The sequence below is a fragment of the Pelodiscus sinensis genome, chromosome 14 (assembly GCF_049634645.1).
Source record: "Pelodiscus sinensis isolate JC-2024 chromosome 14, ASM4963464v1, whole genome shotgun sequence".
In the NCBI taxonomy this organism is placed as follows: domain Eukaryota; kingdom Metazoa; phylum Chordata; order Testudines; family Trionychidae; genus Pelodiscus; species Pelodiscus sinensis.
Genome location: NC_134724.1, coordinates 44,226,422 through 44,247,030, shown reverse-complemented (window position 1 = coordinate 44,247,030; position 20,609 = coordinate 44,226,422). Strand labels below are relative to the sequence as shown.

Sequence of the window (20,609 nt, the reverse complement as noted above, 5' to 3'; positions counted from 1 at the left end):
AACTAATGGAAAATGCAGATAATGTAGTCACAACTGCTTTACTTTTAAAAGTTGATATTGGGGGTTTAATACAGTCTCAACACCATATTGTTTTCAACAGCAGGAACCCAAGTATATAGAGAGATACTTTACTTACCTGTTGCAATACTTTAGCAAAGTATTTGAAATTCAGATGTTCCTTACCTCTCCCACTGAGTTAGACAAGGCTTGTACTATCTTCTCGTGAGCAGTGGCCACAACACTTTGCCCGTTGATCTCAATAATGCGATGCCCTACTCGGACACCTCCCCGTTCGGCTATTCCACCTCTCATCAAGCTGCAGATCTGTCAAAGTCAGAGTTTAATTGAGTTAACAGTTGTTAAGCTGTAACAGGTCACTCAGAACTGGACAGACAAACGGTTTAGTGTGGCATGAGCCAGTGCACTAGGATAGCCGCGTAGCCAGGGGTGGGTCTGGCTAGCCTCCTACGTACGTGCCTAGGAGGGTGGGCAGGAGTGCATTCCAACAGTTAACCTGAGCTGCCACTTGTATGCCCACATGGCTTTAGCATGTTAGCTCATGTCCCTCTACCTTTTCTTAAACAGGAGTTTTGTAATGACTCCAAAAGATGTGACTGCATGTATGACCTCGCTGGTCCAGCAACATCCATGGCCCAGCAAGGTGCCAAGGCTGGAAGCATGGCTGGGGCTGGGAGTCTGGCTGAGGTGGGAGCATGGCTTGGAGAGGAGCTAGAGGTTGGGGCTGGGGCCAAGAGTGCAACCAGGAGAGGAGCACAGCAGCTAGGAGGCTGGTGGCTTTCCAGGAGAGCCTGGAGGCCAGCAGCAGGGGACCAGAATTGACCTCCCCTGGTCCAGCAAACACCCTCGTGCCAGGGTTGGACTAGGGAGATTCAACCTGTAGAAAAATAAAATTCTGAGTCTAATTTTAAGCTTGAAGAGTTGTTTTGTTTTAATTTTTGAAAATAGCATCACAATTCTGTCCTTCATTCCTAAGGAGCTGGAATACGCAGTAGGATTAGGTGGCTTGGAATTTATGACTGTCAACTGCTCACCCAATGCAATATAAAATAGCTGCACTACCTGAAGTTTCAGGCCTGCGCAAAAACAAGGAAAAGGCAGAAGACGAGTGGTTTACTGAACTCAAGCAGACCAAATGGAGGGAAAAAACCTCACCAGACTCTATGTTCCTTTTGTCCAGACATATGCACACTCCAAATTAAACCTTAACCTAGATTTCCACAAATTAATCCTTCCAAAATTACATGGTAGGTAAATGTGTCTATAGAAGTGACTAAGTAACGAATGAGAAACATGGTAAGTTGGAATGACATTGTGCTGGGTGTGTTCCCTGAGGGCTACTCTGATGCGGAGGTGCTGATTGGAGCATACGAGTCAAGGTTGCTGTGGTAATTTCTGGGTACACTCAGGCCCGCTGACAGGGGAGGGAGGGCAAAGGGAGCAACTGCTCCAGGGCCTAGTGATCCATCCGGGGCTCCAGATGCAGTAGCAGCGCCTGGAGCCCTGAGCCCTTTAAATCTCTGCACAGCTCGCTCTGGGTTGCTCTTATGGCTTGGCCAGGGGCCCAGCCTGAGTGTTGCCTCCCCTGGGTACAGTGCATCTTTAAAACGACTACATCTATATTCAAATAATACTTAGCACTGCCTCAGCTCCATCTCCAGCAAGAAGATTCTCTACATCAATAGTATGTGACTGAGTCAGACCGCATTATATGAAAATGTGCTTTTCTCCATGTAGTCCAAGATCAAGGCGCGAGATTCAGTGCTTCTTCAGTTATCTTGTTCCTGGCCTCTGTGCATATGGATCTGCCCAAGCCCTAATTCCCCCTGCACCATTTGTGGAAAAGTTTTGCTTTTACTATGCATTTACTCTGCCAGTATCTCTTTAAATCTAAAATGAAATCTTTAACCCAAAAAAACCCAGAAAAGGTTTAAAAGGTCACAATAAATAAATAGCACAGCAGTGCATAGCGATTTAAAAACTGCCGTCTTTAATCAGACTCAGTTTCCACTGCCACATAAAGGTAGCAACACAGCGAATCTGCTACCATGGAACCATTTGAATGGAGATTTTTGCCAATACCGGGTTCTGGAGGACTGCTGGTTTAGCGGTGAAATGGTGAGTGGGGCAGAGGGGGCTCTGTAGGTTTGATCTCTATTGGCAGCCTCCATTTTGGATTATCACCTGCATTTGTGTTATGTGCTGAATTCTTGTCCAACCTTGCCCGAAGCGAGGTTACGATGCTATGTGGCGGTCAGCTACTCTGGCCAGGAAAGGCGCTCAATGCGTTAGTGAAGGACAATCTCTAGAAAGCCCTCAAGACAATAACCTTGTGCCATTGGAGTCAGATTCTCTCTCATCTACCATCCTATTTCCATCAACAATCAACTCTCCACAGGAGTCTGGAGAGAGACAGGGTACAAGCAGGTCTACAGAACACCAGGCAAAAAGGGACAGAGAATGGGTGCTTCTCGGGGGGGAGGGGAGGTATGTTCATTGCCATAATGAAGACCAAGGTGGAGAAACAGTAGGCCGAAGGACTCTGCCTAGCCTGAAATGATGGCAAGACCTGATTCATAGAAAGGGTGGGAGGCTGTGTTGTGGGACTTATGTGCAAAGATCTGTAACTCTCTAGTGGTTTGCTTTGGTTTTGAAACAGTGATGTGACTGTGGTTAATAAATTACTGTGCTAAGGCTGTGGCCCTGGCCTTCCTGTCATGGGGTTACACTGGAGCTATTCTGGGGGAGCTGTATGTAAATAACATGTGCAGGCAGTAGTTCCAGGATCTGGGGCGGACAGACTGTAGCATCCTGAGAGTCAGGAAAGGCTCACACAAAAGATATGCACCCTAGAGGTCCAGAGCTATAACTAATTACTATATTCACTTTGACCAACTGGACTTAGAACCCTGTGGGATCCAACCTTTGGATCCAGTTGCAAGAAGAGGACTGAGCCAGGCTGTAAAATGGATTACTAATTCAGAGCAGAGGTCCCTTACAAATAAGTAACAAAATCCCTTTCACAGTTTTAAAACTAGGCTGGGAGTGGCGGCATGGTACAATTGAGATTAGTAAAACAGACTGGAAATTGTCTTTCAGTGGATTTACATTTAGAGGAACATGTTTAGCTTTACTTCTTTTTCCAACTGATTTGTTTATATTAACTATCTTATGAAAATCCAATATAAAACAAGAAAGGAAAAATGGCACATCTGTCAGCTGTCAGACAGTATCTGTTCTGAAGAGCAATGAAAAGAACAGCTTCCTACTTCCTCTTTCTCCCATTTTTATTTTTAGTTTGGATTAGAATGGTCACTCATCAAAATACCCCTGCAGCAAAGGAATTTCAAAGCAACCTCTGTATGATGTTAGAGCAGTGCTGATGTTTCAAGTTTCATTAAAGTCAAGAAGAAAAGGCTTTCAAACATCTCCTACTTGTTTGTTTCAAAAGGAGCCTCTGCCAGTCTGGCAGGGAGGGAAAGGTTACTAGGGAGGTCAAACTAGATGATCACAGGTTTGTAGTTTACCCTAAGGCTCAGCTTAGTCCTCAATATAGTTTCCCTCTACGTAGGGGAAGCTGCAGTCATTTGCATCATAGAATAGACTTTCATGGAGTGTCTAGATTGGCACTGAAGGAAGCACTTAGTTCACACAGGATCCAGAACCCTACTAGCCCTATCCTCTGAAGTCCAGGTGCTCCAATTATTCCTGCAAAGCTCAGATTTCCAGTATTCTCATTTGTGCAACCCAAAAATATTTGCTCAAGTGTAACCCACACACCTAGTGGGTGTGGTTCATTGTCCCATGTACAGGCAGTCCCCGACTTACGAACGGGGCTTTTCTCGCCCCGGAGCTCACGGGCGACGGGTCGCCACCCATGTCCTCCGGGGCGAGAAAAGCTTCTCCTGGTCTCCCTGGTCTGCTGGAGGGTCCAGCAAAGCCGCTGGACCCCCCCAGCAGACCAGGGACACCCGAGCAAAGCCTCCCAGGCGGCGGGAGTCCCGCTGCCTGGGCGGCTTTGCTCGTTTGCCCCGGAGCAAAGCCACCCAGGCAGCGGGACTCCCACCGCCTGGGCGGCTTTGCTCCTGTCCCCCTGGTCTGCTGGGGGGGGTCCAGCAAAGCCGGAAAAAAGCGGCAGCCATGTAAATGCAAGTGCCGCGGGGGATATTTAAATCCCCCGCAGATTTGCAATTCCGAAGTGTCTAATCTGCATCCCTTTTCCGGAAAAGGGGTGCAGTGTAGACACAGCCTAACTGCTTTTGCCTACAATATTCCCTTCTTCAGATGCATAGATGCCAAAGAAATGCAAACTCCTTTTGCCCTGCTTGGAATGGAGTGCAATGTTCTTATTGCATATCAAGTGTATGTAATCGGATACATTTATGTTGCATACATATAAAGGGAGGCAAAAAAACCTGACCCCTTCAAAGGGAAAAAATACAATCTTTGGAACAGGAACAAAGAAGCAGATTTTACCTTAAGTAAAAAATTCTTAGAGATGGATAGAAAAAGAGATATTTACTTCACAATGGCACCAAATCAATCATTTTCTTTTAATGTGTCTGACATATCCCGCATTCACCCTTCTCTATTTCTAACAGACAAGTAACGGCGGTGTATCAGCTACAGTCGCGTGGGAAGTTTAGTAAATGATATCTTCTTCCTTAGTAAACACTCTGTAGAAGACTGCGCTGTCTTCTAGTCTTTCTCCTGGTAAGAGGCAGGAAGGGCCTGGCCTTTATTTTGGATATCGGAGGTGCAGCTATACTGACAACAACATTAGAATTGCCTTTTGATTTCTAAACTGAAAAAATAGTGATCTTAGCTGAGGAAGAATCAATACTATTTAGAAGGCCTGATGGGAATTTTTGCAGTCGCTATCCTTATTATAATGCCATAATTATAATCATTATTATTAATTGTTTCGCTCTGAGCATTTTGTTCAGTGCTAAATACCAGCATAATAAAACATGGTATGTGCCCCCCAAAGAGCATGCAGCCTAAATCAGATACAAGCACAATACACAGGCAATGGGGCAAGCTGGACGCACTGGAAATGGCTGAGTTGAAAGGCTTTCTTTGGATGAAAAATATCCTTACAATATTGGCAATTTCCTTGGAAGCCTCGCTCTGTAAATGCAGTGCCACATACAATAGAACCCTAGCCTATTCTGTCAAAGCTCTCTCAATGTATGGGAGGTAAAATGCCTCTATAGTCACTGCTCCTTGTCTGGGAAGGCACCTTCAGCCTTTTGAAAGATTTTTTTTTTGTATTGTAAACAACAGAACGAGCTGTGCTGTTGAACACATAGATTTTAATTAGATCTTCGGGTCTGCTGTGGTTCATGAACCATTTCAGAACCCTTTTCATGGTTAAAGGCGACAGTAGAGCCATCCGCAGAATTGCAACTTTGATTTCATTCCTACAAAACAACCTTTTGCAGATCGTTTTTATCTTCTAATCATATAGATGACAAAATCCTCCAGACTGCAGTACATACAAGGTCTCTTATCAAAACAAGATTTTTCATTTAAGTGCTCAGAGTTAAAATGGGAAGTTTATTACCTGCCACAGGGGATTTGTACATAATAATCAGACAGGAAAAAGCCAGCATGTGCCCAGAGAACCTGTAAATACATTTTCCTCACTATAAAAAATTCCTACAGGCCCACCTCCAGTACAAGCTTTCAGAAGCAAGCGGAAAGGTGACCTGTCAGCCCGGTAGCACAAAGGCAATGGTAGGTCTGCATTTCTCTGGTGTATTCCATCTGGAGCGCTAATAGCACTGTACAGAGAATTAAAAGCCTTTACAATAACTTGTGTGCTGGGAAAGCAGTAACGTTTTATCCTCATTTTAGAATCTGGTCTAACCTGAGCAAGGATTCTTGGGGTGAGCCTATACTGCACCCCTCGCTCAAAATAAGCTACACAATTTGAACTATGCAAATTGTGTAGCTTATTTTGAATAAATTTCAAAATAGCTTATTTCAAAATTTGGCGCTGTCTGCACAGCACTTATTTGGAAATAAACTGCTATTCCGAAACGTCCCTTACTCCTTGTGGAAGGTCAGAATAGCGAGCCCGGTAGATTTTGAAATTGTGCTGCAGTGTAGACGAAGTCTTGGTGGGTGTCACTATAAACATAATCATTGGCACAGATGTTCCTATATCAAGGTCTGAGTTTTAAGCACTAGCTCACCCCACTGCTCCTGTATTTTCATTAGGCCTGTGTATAATAGGGCCTCTGAACCACAGACAGCTGCTGGTTAGAGGATCACTTTAGTTCTCCATCCCATCTAAACCCAGGACCAGTGGGCTATGATAGAGAAGACTGCCTTAGCCCCACATGCTGCTTAGAAAGTTGTGCTCTGGCTCTATCTCCTGGCTTCCTGATCCAGGCCAGGGGTTGGTTCAGCAGAGGCCGGGCAGCCTCACAAACAGGTCAGTGGGTGAGTTTTGGGCAAGTGGGGCCTCATGGGCACATGGAGGTGAGGGGAGGGGAATGAAATGCTTCACAGATGGCCCAGGAAAACCCAGCACTATCACAATGGACTTCAATAACAACAGGTGCAATTCATCCCTAGGGATGTTAGATATCGTGTGAACTGAACAGTCGTGTAACCGCATGAAATCTTAGTGGTTACACGACTATTCGACAGTCTCTGGGGCAGGGCCATCGGCCAGTGCACTCCTGGGGAGCCCCTACCATCCCACGCTGTTGCTTCTGATACAGAGACAGCAGTGGAGGGTGGCAGCAGCCTCTGTCTGCGGTGAGCCTGGGCAGTGTGGGGGAGGGGAGAGAACAAGTGGCACAGGGAAGCTGATGCTGGGGGGAACCAGCTTTTAAGCTGGCTCCCCCCAGCACTGGTGCCTGCCTGCCCCTCCTGCTGCCTCTGTAGGAGGCAGCAGGGGGAGGGAAGGCAAGTCTGCGGAGCTTGCATGAACAGGGAGCCATAGTGGCTCCAACCTGCCCTCCTCACTCTCCACACTGCTGCCTCTGTATCAGAGGCAGCGGTGTGGAAGTGGGGAGCAGGCGGATCCAGTGCTCAAGGGGAGCCGGCTTTTAAGACAGTTCCTCATGGGCACTGGCTCCTGCTCCCCTGCAGAGAAAGCGGGGGGATGCGTGTAGTCAACAAGATTAACCAATAAACCCAGGCTTATCAGCAGGCTGATAATTGTCTATTCGCTGACATCCCTGTTCATCCCTGTGGATTAGGCCAGCACAAAGCCTATGTATTATTTAGGGACTACACACACACCAGACAGAACTAATATCTAAAATGAATGTTCTCCTTTAAACACCTATTCTTCATTAAGGGGCATATTCTGCGAAGCAGCAACAATCAGTTGTAGGCATCAGTATGTAATCTGCTGAACTTTCTCATGATGACAGCAGCATCTTTCCAATGCTTGTTATTAAAATACAAAACACCAAAAGGTCCATTTAAATATAGGTAATTGTATCAGAAAGATTGTGTTTTCTCGTTGGATAGTATAAGTATTACTACAATGGACAAAAACAGGAATGGATCCTTTGTTGCTCTGTTCCCTTGTTCTGCAATTCTTTTCCATGGTGGGTAAAAAAGAAAGACCAGAACAACAAACAACCACTACAAAGAAAAGCTCACAAGGAAACTAGATAGAGCAGACTAGAACTCAAACTGAGGAGAGTATAAGCATCCGGGCCTAAAACATGCTACCCCAAAATCACACCTCTCCTTCCCCCCTGAAGTAGATTTAGCTCAATAAGACATTACAAGTTGAACCTCTCTAATTCGTCACCCTTGGGATCTGACCAGCACCAAACCAGAGAATTTGCCAAACATGGGGAGGTCAATATTAGGAAAAACTGTTTCACTAGGAGGGTGGTGAAGCACTGGAATGGGTTACCTAGGGAGGGGGTGGAAACTCCATCCCTGGAAGTTTAAAGTCTCGGCTAGACAAAGCCCTGGCTGGGATGATTTAATTGAGATTGATCCTGCTTTGGGCAGGGGGCTGGACTCGAGGACCTCCTGAGGTCTCTACCAGCCCTAAGATTCCATGATTCTATGACTGTCTAGCAGCATTACCAACAATTTCACTTCTTACTGGGCTCTTAGAAGACATTTAGGGGTAAATTAGAGCTAAATAACGGCACAGAACACTGAGAGCCAGGACTGGTGACTATAAATAAACTTTATGGGACCACAGGAAACTTGGCTATGCCCATGATAAGTGGACTTCTGGTTAAATGAAATCATGCCGGACCATGGATGGTGCCGGAGCAGAATGCCAGACTAGGTTCAATCTGTATTAGTATTTTCAGAATGAATGCTACCCACAACAGAAAATTGGGCACTTGTAGCTTGTAAATCTTTCATCAGAATTCAGGTTACATGGCAGCACTTCCTTTGCAGTGTAGTCCATATTGCCACAGTACCAGATTCAATTGGCAAGATCAAAAAGTTGATACAACCATTAAATAAGTTCAGGCAAAAGTGTACTGAGCCAGGATGTTTCCTTTGCTGTATTTGTTGAATACAGTGATAGCCACAGAGATAACACGGAACAGATCTGGATCTAATCCTTCTGATATAGAGCTTATATCCTGTTTTCTATGTGAATGGGGGAAAAGTAGCAGAACAAAGGTAAAGCCATACAGATTTGGTTCTTTCATTTTTTATAGATTTTCCACTGTGTTACGTGAGAAACTGTAATATAGGGAAAACATTAGCATTTAAATAAATAACACGTTTTATTGAAATTTGCCAACTATGTACTAAATGGACAGCTACATGTTAAAAGTAAACCTTTTCAAATTAAATTCTTTGCTCTTCAAAAATTTATTCAGAGCAAATGGCTAAAACCTGACAGTTTATTTTTTCACTGAAATAATTTTGAATGTTAACAAGTATTTAAATGCTGCATGACATATTTTGTTAAGTATCTTTCATAAATATCAATGAAAGGGAGAATTCCCTATATATATGCATAGGATGAAGGAAAAAATAATATTAATCACTAACTAAATTATAGCCATTTTACTGAACTTTTAAACCAGACCCCTCTTTTGTACAGAGCTTTAAGATTACAGATGAAAAGTGATCTACATCAATACCAAAGATATAATATAACCCACACACCACAAACATAATGCCCTTGGAGAGGAACTGTGATGGTTAAATGCCACATCATTTCTAAACAAGAGGCTCTCATGGTTTTGAACGAAAGTTGAACCACATCTTGAGTAAGACTGTCTCTTGGGGTGCGTTTACACTGCACCCTTTGCTCAAAATAAGCTACTCAATTTGAGCTATGCAAACTGCATGGCTTATTTCGAGTGAATTTCAAAATAGGGAGCTATTCTGAAACATCCCTTAATCCTCATGGAATGCGGTTTACAGGGATGCCAAAATAGCCCGTCCATTATTTCGAAAGCTATTTCAAAATAACGGGTATGCTGTCAAGACACAGAAAATGCTATTTCAGGAAACCAGAAATATCCCGAAATAGCACCCTTGTTCTCCTCCCTTCCCATTCATGATGGTACAACATCCCAGTGGCAACTCCAGCCATCCTTTCCCTGAATGCATTTTATCTGACACTGGAGCAAGAACTGTTTGCTTTTGTTTTTGTTTTACACTTTCTACTTCTGCTCCTTTCATCTCCTCCCATTTGTTCTGGTTCTCTCAGCTGAAAACAGGGAAGCTAGCACAGCCTGACCAATGTTCCCTCTAATTTTTTCCATCCATGTGCAGAATAAATTTTGTTTTGTGCACCAAGGCAAGTAATCAGCTGGGCAGCACTTGAATCTCTCCTGGATGGCCACTCAAGGGCACAGCTTACAGAAAACACTGAGCCTGTCTGCAGAGCACCAGAAAGCATCTACCAGAGCACAGCTCTACACTGAGCATGGAAATTAAATCCTATATAGACTGGGAAGCACTGCTCCCACCCTCACATCTCTGCCTGATGTGCAATGGGAAACAAAACCCAGCATAAAACACTGGGTTTATCTAATACGTTCAGACTGTTTACAGACCATTCAGGAACATCATGGCTTTTACTTCCTGCACAAAGGAGATATGCAGAATGAAAGCAGATACAGCAAGCTGGTGCTCTGATGTGCCATGTAAACACCTAGCAGACATATGCATAACAAGACAATGGCACAGAAGTGGAGGACATTTAATTAAAGTCATTCACGCAAGTTATCCATTCCCTCAGCTAATGCTGAATCAAGAGAAAAGAGTGCCCAAGTAATTCTTTTTTTAGCCCAGTGAGCCTTTATAATCACATTTCTAGTAATTAGGAAATTCTACTTTTTGAAATACAAACATTATTAGAATAATATTGTTAAAATACAAATCAGAGTACACGTGTGTCAGTTGTTATTGGCCTTTAAATCCAAACTTGACTTTTCATAGCTGAATTGTGTTGCAGAGCCTTCTCTATACATGCGAAGACTCGTTTGGTGAATTTGGTGTACTTCCTTTTGAACAGTAATGTAAATGTCAAGAGTAACTCCAACTGGTTTGTGACTGATCTTGGTAAAACAAAAAAAAGCAACAAATGACTATGCACCAAACGGTCAACATGGGAAATGTCCACAAGGTGGCGCTACACCACCATGAACTGAAACAGCCACAGTAATAGAGATGTAGCCCTGTTAGTCTGGTCTTGCTGAAACAAAAGACAGGACTGTGCAGCACTTTAAATACTAACAAGATGGTTTATTAGGTGATGAGCTTTCGTGGGCCAAGTAGGTCTGGCCCATGAAAGCTCAACACTTAATAAACCATCTTGTTAGTATTTAAAGTGCTGCACAGTCCTGTCTTTTGTTGAAACAGCCATGACACTGACAGTCCAGTCTCAAAAGGGGCCTGGTCTACAATGGGGGGTTATTTATTTCAAAATAATAGGCTGGTTATTTCGAAATAATGACTCGTGCTTTCCACAAGGAGTAACGCACAAGACAGTGTGGATGCTCTGGTGCCACTATTTCAAAATAATTATTCCCCAGAGTAATTCAACCTAACTACTCCCCAGTGCTTCTTGGAGCTCTGAGTCGAGGTAGCGTGTCCACAATATTGGAGCCTGCCTTGGACTAATTTTGAGGCTTCTCCGTAGTGTGGACCATGGGGAAACTATTCTTTCAAGTTTTTTTTAACAATTTCCTAATGGAAACATGCCCTTAGTCTCCATCTGCAGAAACACTGAGAAGGGCAGTGGCTAAAGATTACTTAGGCCAGCATTTCCCAATTGGTGCCCTGCGGAACCTTGTGGTTCTGCGAAGCAAAAAGCAAGGGCTCCGCAAAGAGCCGGCACCCCCCCCCCCACCCCCTCTTACAGAGACAGCGGGAAGGTAGGAATCGCAGCGGCGGGTGGGTTTCTTTGTTTGGTTTGGGTTCTTGCTCGACGACACGTCGCGGGGGCCTTTTTTTTTTAAGGCAGCCCTAGGGGTACAAATACAATTGGGAAACACTGAATTAGGCTATGAAGTTGAACTAGCTTAACTTGGCTTTTGACGCGGTCTACACAGCAGGATGTTGAAGGAAAAACACCCCTCCTCTGACTTCCCTTACTCCTCGTGAAAGGAGGGTTAAGGAATCGGTATAAGAAGTCCTCTAGCTCGCCAGTATTCCGAAATAACGCTGCTGTGTAGATGCACCCTACAGATTTACTAGGGCATAAGCTTTTGTGGGGTCACTTTCAAATCCATTACTAAATGTCCAGGGAGGCTAAAGCAGCCATTCTTCTAAAGACAAACTTCAAACCCCTAGTACAAAGAGAGACAGGAAATGTGACGCAGGGCTACCTGCAGAGCTCTGGGTGCCTGGGGCCAGCAGCCAGGACCCCAGATGCTGGGCCAGGATCTTTGGGGGTGCTGCAGCACCTTGCACACCCTTAGCTCCCTTCCCATGCCTGTGAGTGTTGCCCCACAGCTCCCATTTGGCTGGGAACAGGAACAGCGCAGGGCAGTATCACCAACCAGGACTGCCCCAGCACTGAGCCTCCCATCCCACACTCCACCCTACACACACACACACACACATCACAGCCCCTTGTCCTGATTCCTGCACCCCACCCCACACACCTCCAGCTCCTGCCCTAAGCCCCTCCACAGTCCTCTGTGCCCTAAGCCCTGCAGCCCCCACACGCCAGCCTTCTGCCCTGAGCCCCTCATACACCTCAACTCTGACTCCTGCACCCACCCTAGTAGCCTCCCCAGGAATTGAAATTAGGTGGAGGTGTTCGAATTTAGAGGGAGAGTGTCAGGGCCGAGGAGGGGTGAGACCGTGAGGGTGAAGGTAGGCTGTATGGCATCATAGTTCACAAAACTGGGTCGGTGTTGGGGAAATTCCTGATCCACCCATCTCCCCAGCCCGACTCCTGCATCCTTCCCACATCCTTCCCATCCCTGAGCCCCCTGCTCTGCGCCCCACACTTACATTTCTTACAGGTATTATAATATCATAGAATCCTAGAACTGCAGGTGACCGAGAGATCATCAAGTCCAGTCCCCTATCCTCAGGCAGGACCAAATACAGTCTAGATCGTCCCTGATAGACGTCTGTCTAACCTGCTCTTAAATATTTCCAGTGAGGGAGATTCCTCAAATTTATTCCAGTGTTTATCCACCCAGGCAAGAAGTTTTTCCTAATGTACAACCTAAATCCCCCTTACTGCAATTTAAGCCCATTGCTTCTTGTCTTATCAGAGGCCAAGCAGAGGCATACGGATCTTGCACAAAAAGGGGTTTTTGCACAAAACGGACTCGTCCACACTGCATGTTTTTGCGCAAAAACCTCTTGTGCAAAAATGGATCAGAATAGATTATGCAAATGAAGCGCAAGAAAATGCTAATCAGCGTTTTATTTGCATTGCCTCTTTCAACAAAACTCATAGGCTACGTCTACACTGGCATGATTTTCCGGAAATGCTTTTAACGGAAAAGTTTTCCGTTAAAAGCATTTTTGGAAAAGCTCATCTAGATTGGCAGGCCGCTTTTCCGGAAAAGCACTTTTTCCGGAAAAGCGTCCGTGGCCAATCTAGACGCGCTTTTCCTCAAAAAAGCCCCGATTGTCATTTTCGCGATCGGGGCTTTTTTGCGGAAAACACTACTGTGCTGTCTACACTGGCCCTTTTCCGGAACAGTTTTCCGGAAAAAGACTTTTACATTAGATCGTCAGTGCTTTTCCGGAAATTCAAGCAGCCAGTGTAGACAGCTGGCAAGTTTTTCCGGAAAAGCGGCTGATTTTCCGGAATAACTTGCCAGTGTAGACACAGCCATAGTGTAGACATAGCCTCAGAGTATTGCACCCCCACCTGCCCTGAGCCCCCTTCCAAGGGGGCGGGGGAATTGTGATAGGACAGTACCTGTAAGAAATGTAAGTTACTTTCACCCCTGGTTAAACAGAAATTAAAATGCCTGCAAGGTGCTTGGAAACTATTTTAAAATACCATAATAGAGGCTCAAATTAACTATCTATACACTAAATAAAAACAGTCAGAGGATCAAAAAACAATCCCACAAAACCAAACCTGCCACCACCCTGGCTAAACAACAGAGTAAAGGGCAACGGTAGGCAAAAAGACATTATGCTGGCAGGGTGGGTGAAAGGTAAGAAGCAGGCATATTATATTCCCAGTTCCCTTTTCTCCAAAGGCTCCAATTTAAGTAGGTTCACCTGCAAGTGTATGGAGCATCATCTTTAAGGCTTGCACTTCAATGCTTCTATTTTTATTTGCAATGTGTTTGCAAGTCTTTGTTTATAGAATGAAGAAACATCCTAGATATTCCAAACAGCATTTAAAGTGATATTGCTAAGAAGGGCGCCATTTCAGATGGGGGGGAGGGACGGAGGCAACTTTAACTATGATTCCAGGGGCTACTTAGGCACTTGAAAACTCTAGTGACTGGCAGATAACTTAGCAGAAGCAACTTAACAGGAGCCCTCTATCTAATTTCTATATAAAAGAAAAGAAAAACCTTTTGCCATGTTTTGCATTTATCAACACTGAATTTAATTTGCCAGTGTGTTGCCCAGTCACCCAGTCTTACAGTCTAGTCTGGACTTAGCTAGTGTCTTGAATAAATCTGGTACCATCTGCCAATGTTGCCAACTCATTCGTTACCCTTTTTTCCAGATCATTTATGAATATGTTGAACATCCTGGTCCCAATACAGACCTCTGTGGAACACCATTATTTGCTTCTCTCCATTCTCACCATTTACTGCTACCCTTTGCTTCTTCTCTCTTAAATGGAGTGCTTGCCAATGCTTTGGGGATTATCTAATGAGCCTTCATTTACTTTACTAATGGGGCTCTGTGATATCTTAGTGACCCTGCCTCTCTTTATAAACGAACTTCCTGCCACAAAGTCTGTGCTACTCTCAGCTTCAGAGTTCATCATGTATCACGCTCAGGCTGTGTTGCACTTAAGAGCTCTGTCTAGGGCTAGGGCGAGTCGCTCTCAGTACAAAATGCAGGAGAGGGCTAGGGACCTCCCTGTCCTCTACCAAATGGTGCCTTTGATTAGTAATGAAAAAGTTTTACAGGGCATACCGCACATATTCAAAGTAGAGGAAACACAGACCAAAGGATAGTCCATTTCAGCATGTCAGCGTATAACAGATTTAATAAGGAGGTTGGGTAAAGCAAGGGACCAAAAGGCTGAAACTGAGACCCAGCCTTTGTGGAATATGGGTACACATCAGATAAACTGAATTCTCAGAAAAGAGATTCTGATGGCATGACGGTTAATGGTTGATTATGACACAAACTCACCTACAAGCTCTACACAATTTTCACTGGCTATGAACAGCTCCTTCTCTTCAAGCCCAGCAGCAGCAATGAATAATTCAGGGATAGAACTTATGCTTGTGGCTTTAGATCTTAATGATCTCAACAACTGGCACAGCCTAATCGCACTGCATGCCCCCCATAGGCAGCCGATTACCTCTTTGACTGCTGCTTTACATCTCTTGCTTTCTCATCTCTTTTTTCTGTGAGACAAGTGCTAGAAAATCCAACTTCCTAAAAATCAAACCTTTATTTTGTGTTTGTATATGTCCTACAACAACCCACATGATATATACCTACACACTGATCTCTGCAACACACCAGTATAACATTCTGCCACTCCATATACGCTTTGCAAGGCTAAAAGGAACTAGGAAGCTCCAAAGATTCAAAGTGCACAAAAAAACCACAATTTAAAAAAAAATCCGACTTTAGTTTGTTAACATGTTTCCAGATAAAAACCCATGAACAAATAAAGTACAAACTTACGATTCCATTCTGCACACTGAAGCCCAGCTGGTATTTCAAGTCTGGTCGTTTTATGAGGACGGTTGTAACAGGAGGACAGCTGACAATGTTCAATTTCACTTGCATCTGATTCTTAAGACCCTGAAAAACATCCCAAATGTTAGCATTTTCTGAAGTGGTTCTCACCGGCGCTCTTCTCGCTGTAGGTATGAAATAGCTGAGCAGGAAACCTTGCACAACTCTCTCCCTCGCAGCTGCAACTAACACAGGACTGTCCATATGAAGGAACATTCTGCTAATCTAAATGGAAACTCTTCTATTGATCCTGAGGAAGGAAGTCAAGGATTCTCTCCAAACTATTAATCCATCCGGCCAATCCAAAACCTTAACAACGATAACAATTCATTCTTACGTTGCACCCTCAATCCAAGGGTCTCACAGTCCTTCATAATCACACGTAAAGGATGCTGCTTCAACATGGCTAATAATATACCATGATCTCTATTTTACAAATGGGGATACTGAGGCCAAGGCAGTGGGGTCAACAGCCACTGTGTGCCCATGGGCAAAGTGTGGGGGGAGAGAGAGTGGCTCTGCACCTCAGTGGCATACATCCAAACCAGTGCACATGACCTCGATATTGGTGCACATGCCAAAACTCGCTCAGCTCATGGCTGGAAAATCTTAGCAGGAGCACTGGTTAGGTGCACTTGGGTTTCTATCTGCTGGTGAGACTGACCCTGGAGGAGCCAGTCGTCCTGGTACAGGTAAATATGCACATGGTGGTGGTGGTGGAAGAAAGCAGCCACCATGGCCATACATTTGATAAAGATGCAGAGGACGTGGACAGCCCAAAAGGTACAGCCATGAACTGGTAAAGGACACCAACTACTATAAACTAAAAAGGTATCTTTGGTATGGTGGCAGTATGGCTATATGGAAATAAATATCCGTTAGCTCAAGGGCAGTGTACTAATCTCCCAGCTCCGGGGGGGGGGCTGATGAAGCTCAAGAAGACCATATAGAACTTGTGGTTGGAGACAAACTTGTCCAGAATAGGCCAGGGGATAAGGAGATAGCAGGAGTAGAACCCTGAATTACTGAAACACCGCCTCCACTGCCCCCAGGTCTGTGGGCATTTGCATCTTCTGCAGAAGAAGCTGTTCATGGGAAGGGTCCATGAATTGGTACAGGCAGGAGGTGTGGGATGGGTGGTGGAAACTGGAACGGGATAGAATATCCCACCTCCACAGAGCATAGGACCCAGTGTTCTGAAGTAATAATGGCTCACGCCTAGTGGAAGCATGACAGATGGTTCAGGAATGATGAGGAGAGATTTGTGGCGTTTGGTGCTCTGTCCTCACGGCTACCATCAAAAGGCCTGCTCAGGGCCCAAGTAAGGGTATGTCTACACTAGCCCCCTAGTTTGATATAGGGAGGCTAATGAGGGCGACCGAAATTGCAAATGAAGCGCGGGATTTAAATATCCCGCACTTCCTTAGCATGTTCCCGGCCGGTTCCATTTTAGAAATTGACTAGCCCGAAGTAACTGCTGGCTACACGCGGCACGGAGAGGTAGTTCGGACTAGGAAACCTAGTCCGAATTACCTAGTCATGCACTAGCGGACATTTAAAAATGGCGGCGCCCGGCTTTATGCAAATGAAGCCCGGGAAATTCAAATCCCAGGCTTCATTTGCAACTCCGGTTGCCTACATTACCACCCTAGTTCGAAGTAGGGTGGTAGTGTAGACATACCCTAAGAGACTTCATCTGTCCTTGGGTCTGGCCAGATTCTGGTGAGATGACTTCCACCAGGAGTATCTTGAGTGCTGCTGACAATAGTCCAGCCTGGCTTGAGGCAGGAAGAGTCTTTGGGCTGGCTGCAGTTTGAACATCTTCCGCTGAGGCATGCAATCCCAAGGACTTCATGGTGTTCCTTGAGTCTATGCAGGTGGGAGCTGGTCTTCTCTGCAAAGAGACCCATGACGGCAAACAGGAGGTCCTGCATGGTCTGCTGGACCTCTGGCAGAAGACCCAATGGCTGGAGCCAGGCATTGCAGCATGTAGCAATACCCAAAGACAGGGCCTGGGACCCTGAGTCTGCCATGTCCAATGATGCCTGGAGGGAGAGCCAGGCGACCACTTTACCCCCCAGAATGAGCATTGCAAACTCATCACGAGAGTCCTGTGGCAGGAGCTTTTTGAACTTTTGCAAGGAGGCCCAAGAGTTATCATCCTATCTGCTCACAATAACATGTCCACCATCAAGTCCTTCTGCTCAGCAGGTTGAGTCTCTGGCCCACATCACAAAGCAAATCCTGCAGTGCCTTATAGTCCATGGGGGCAGCCCTGCCACCAACATGCTAGCCACTGCTTTATCAGGATTAGAGAAGGATCAAGCTAGAGGAAGGACCAGGTCTGGCTATCCATCTGTTGAGGCCCACGTGCTGGGACCACTGGAGCTGGTGAAGACCCTAACAAAACTGACTCAAGGGCTGGGTAGCTAACTGTGGCCTCCAGCACTCTGGACTCAGGCGATGCCAAGTAGATGGACTTGGACAAGGCACCTTGGGCCTGGTGGTATACCCTGCCATGGGGTAGTACAGCAGAGTCTGCTGCAGGCATAAAAAGGGTTAAAACAGCCCTGGGAGAGGGCTGTAACTAGGGGCCAATCACGAGAGGCATTTGTGGCAGCCAATCAAGAGCCCAGAAGGGCTGTATAAAAGAGTTTGCTGGCTAGGTTGGAGACACTCTCACGCCAGCCCTGGAGGGAGAAGGACCTAGCTGCCAACTACCCAGGGTACCACAGACAGAGCAGTGCTGGAGAAAGCAAGGTGAGCCGGGGGCTCCAGCATGAGTAGTCCCTCCTGAGGCCTGAGGGGTACTAAGGCTGCAGGGAGGCAGCTAGGGATGTGAGTGAGTAGTCAAGTAGTCGACCAACCGATAAGCCTGGTCAGTGACTCACACTTCCCCTGTATCAGCGGGGAGGGGGAAATAGGAGAGGGTCTTGGGGTAAGCTGGCTTAAAAGCCGGTTCCCCCAGCACCATCCACGGTGCTGCCTGCCCTCCCCCTCGCCTTCCCAACACACACACACTCCTGCAGCTTCCACATACAGGGGTTGCTCCAGCCTGGCAGGCAGTCCAACTCACTGCTGGCTCGTGCCGGGTCTGGGACCTACCCTTGCTGCGGTTCTGCAGTTTAAATGTACTAGGAGCCAGACAGGCAGGCAGACTGATTCACGTTCACATATTCCACATGTTCATATTCCACATTTTAGCAACAGTGGCCAAAAGTAATACAGCCTGGGGAACTTTCACGGGGTTACTGGGAAGACAGAGTGAATCCACTTGATCAAAATCCACCCCCCAACCTGCCACCTTTTCCCTCCAGTCCACCACCTCTTCCAGATGTGTGGATCCTGGGCTCCCAAAAAAAGGCATCTACATAGCTCATAGGAAAGAATACTGCGGATGCAGCTGCGTTTCCTTCCCACGGGTAAGAGTGGAATTCCACACGTGGTTCACTCTAGGAGAGCTGTGAGGGGTGGTCTGGCTCCTTTCAGTCTTTGTGAAATACTCTTGTGGCTATACTTCCTTGTCCCTGCTAACATCTGTTCAAAGGAAAGGCCTGGAATACCTGAGTTTCTTGCACCGTAAAACATGAATTATTGTTATTACACACAGAAGTGTCAGAATTTTGCAAGGCACTTTACAAAGACACAATCACAACTTTGCAGGCTCACACTCTTTGAACATGCATATTTAAAAACATAATATTGGGTACCTTTATAATCCCTTGGCATGTTGCAAGAGGAAGACCAACTAAACTGGTCCCATTAATAGACATGATCTGGTCTCCAATGCTTAGTTTCCCTGAACGAGCAGCAGGGCCTCCGTTCATCATGTTGGCTAGGATAACTGTGGGCAGAATGGATCCCCATCCTGACTCCACAATTACCACCCCGAGAATTTCTCCCTTCTGCTTTTCTAGCTGAAGCTGCAATGGAAATGTGTACAAATCACTGTTCTGCTTTAATTACATTCCCTCTGAATTTCAAACACAACTATTTCAGTAGTTAAGTAATTAAAATTAACCCTAAACCACTTTCCTATTAGCCATGACAAGTTACTTTAAAAAAAGCACTATCTATAAAAAATTTTAAGTGAGTAACTTTCACATATTTCAGTTTTTAGCACTAGTTAAATAGGATGTCCTGCTTTTTTATTCCTTCAAAATAACTTTTGTAGAGTATCTTCTGTTCACCTGCTGAAACTCATACCAATCTTTATAACAAGGAAGAAACTAAAATCTACTGATTTTACAGGGGAAACTATGGAATGGACTATACAAAATGTGCTTCATTAAATAAACAGAAATCATTTTCCTTGCTAGAACACTGCTTTCGGAGATCTTTAAAACTTTGCTGCTAAGGCACTGAAGCATCCGAGTTCTAGGTTCAATTTCCTGCTGTGGCACACACTTTCCCTGTGACCTGCAGCAATTCACTTAATCTCTCTCTGCAGCTTATCTTTTTGTGCAGCACCTAGCACAATGAGACCCTAATCTCTGTTAGGCCACCAAGGGTCTACTAGAATACAAACAACATTATTTTTCCTGTGATACAGTAATCTTGGGGGTTAATTCTGATTACTGGATGTACACCATTTCTAAACAGAAATGGGATGTTCAAGTTGAGACTCTTCTTTAATAAAACGCTGGATAAGAACATTCTGCCCCTTTGCTTCCCAATAAAAAAAGCAATGCTATGACTGAGGTACATGTAGTATTCAAAGCCCACCCAGCATTGGTGGCTCAGTTGCATCATGACAGTTAGATCAGCCTTCAAAATAAGAAGAGAGCTACAAATGGGTCTCACACAATGGGATGACTGGGTAACAAAATGGCAAATGAAATTCGATGTTCATAAATGCAAAGTAATGCACATTAGAAAAGACCAACTAAATTATACGTATCAAATGATGTACCACTCAAGAGACAGTGGCATCACTGTGGATAATTCTCTGAAAACATCCACTCAGTGTGCAGTGGCAAACAGAATGTTAGGAGTCATCAGAAAAGGGATAAAACAGAAAAGACCATAAATCCATGGTACGCAGACGTGTGCAGACATGGTTGCTTCATCTCAGAACACATATATTAGAATTGGAAAAGGTTCAGAAACACTACAAAAATGAATAGGGATATGGCATAGCTTCCGTGAGAGGAGAGGAGAGGCTTGGGAATTTTCAGCTTGGAAAAAAGACACCTAATGGAGGGATATGATAGAGGTCTATAAAATCATGACTGCTGTGCAGAAAGTAACACAAAAGCTAG

General features: G+C 45.1%; 1 protein-coding gene across 4 annotated transcripts in view; it reads right to left on the bottom strand.

The window, feature by feature from the left end:
* APBA2 (amyloid beta precursor protein binding family A member 2) overlaps positions 1-20,609 on the bottom strand; it is a 192,597-nt gene that overhangs the window by 2,838 nt on the left and 169,150 nt on the right. For all 4 annotated transcript variants that reach the window (XM_075897719.1, XM_075897717.1, XM_075897720.1 and 1 more), the window contains 3 exons: positions 19,059-19,271; positions 15,295-15,414; positions 184-324 (listed from right to left, as the gene is read on the bottom strand). In XM_075897719.1, the coding sequence (XP_075753834.1) occupies positions 184-324; positions 15,295-15,414; positions 19,059-19,271 (474 nt within the window). The remainder of the gene's footprint in view (positions 1-183; positions 325-15,294; positions 15,415-19,058; positions 19,272-20,609) is intronic.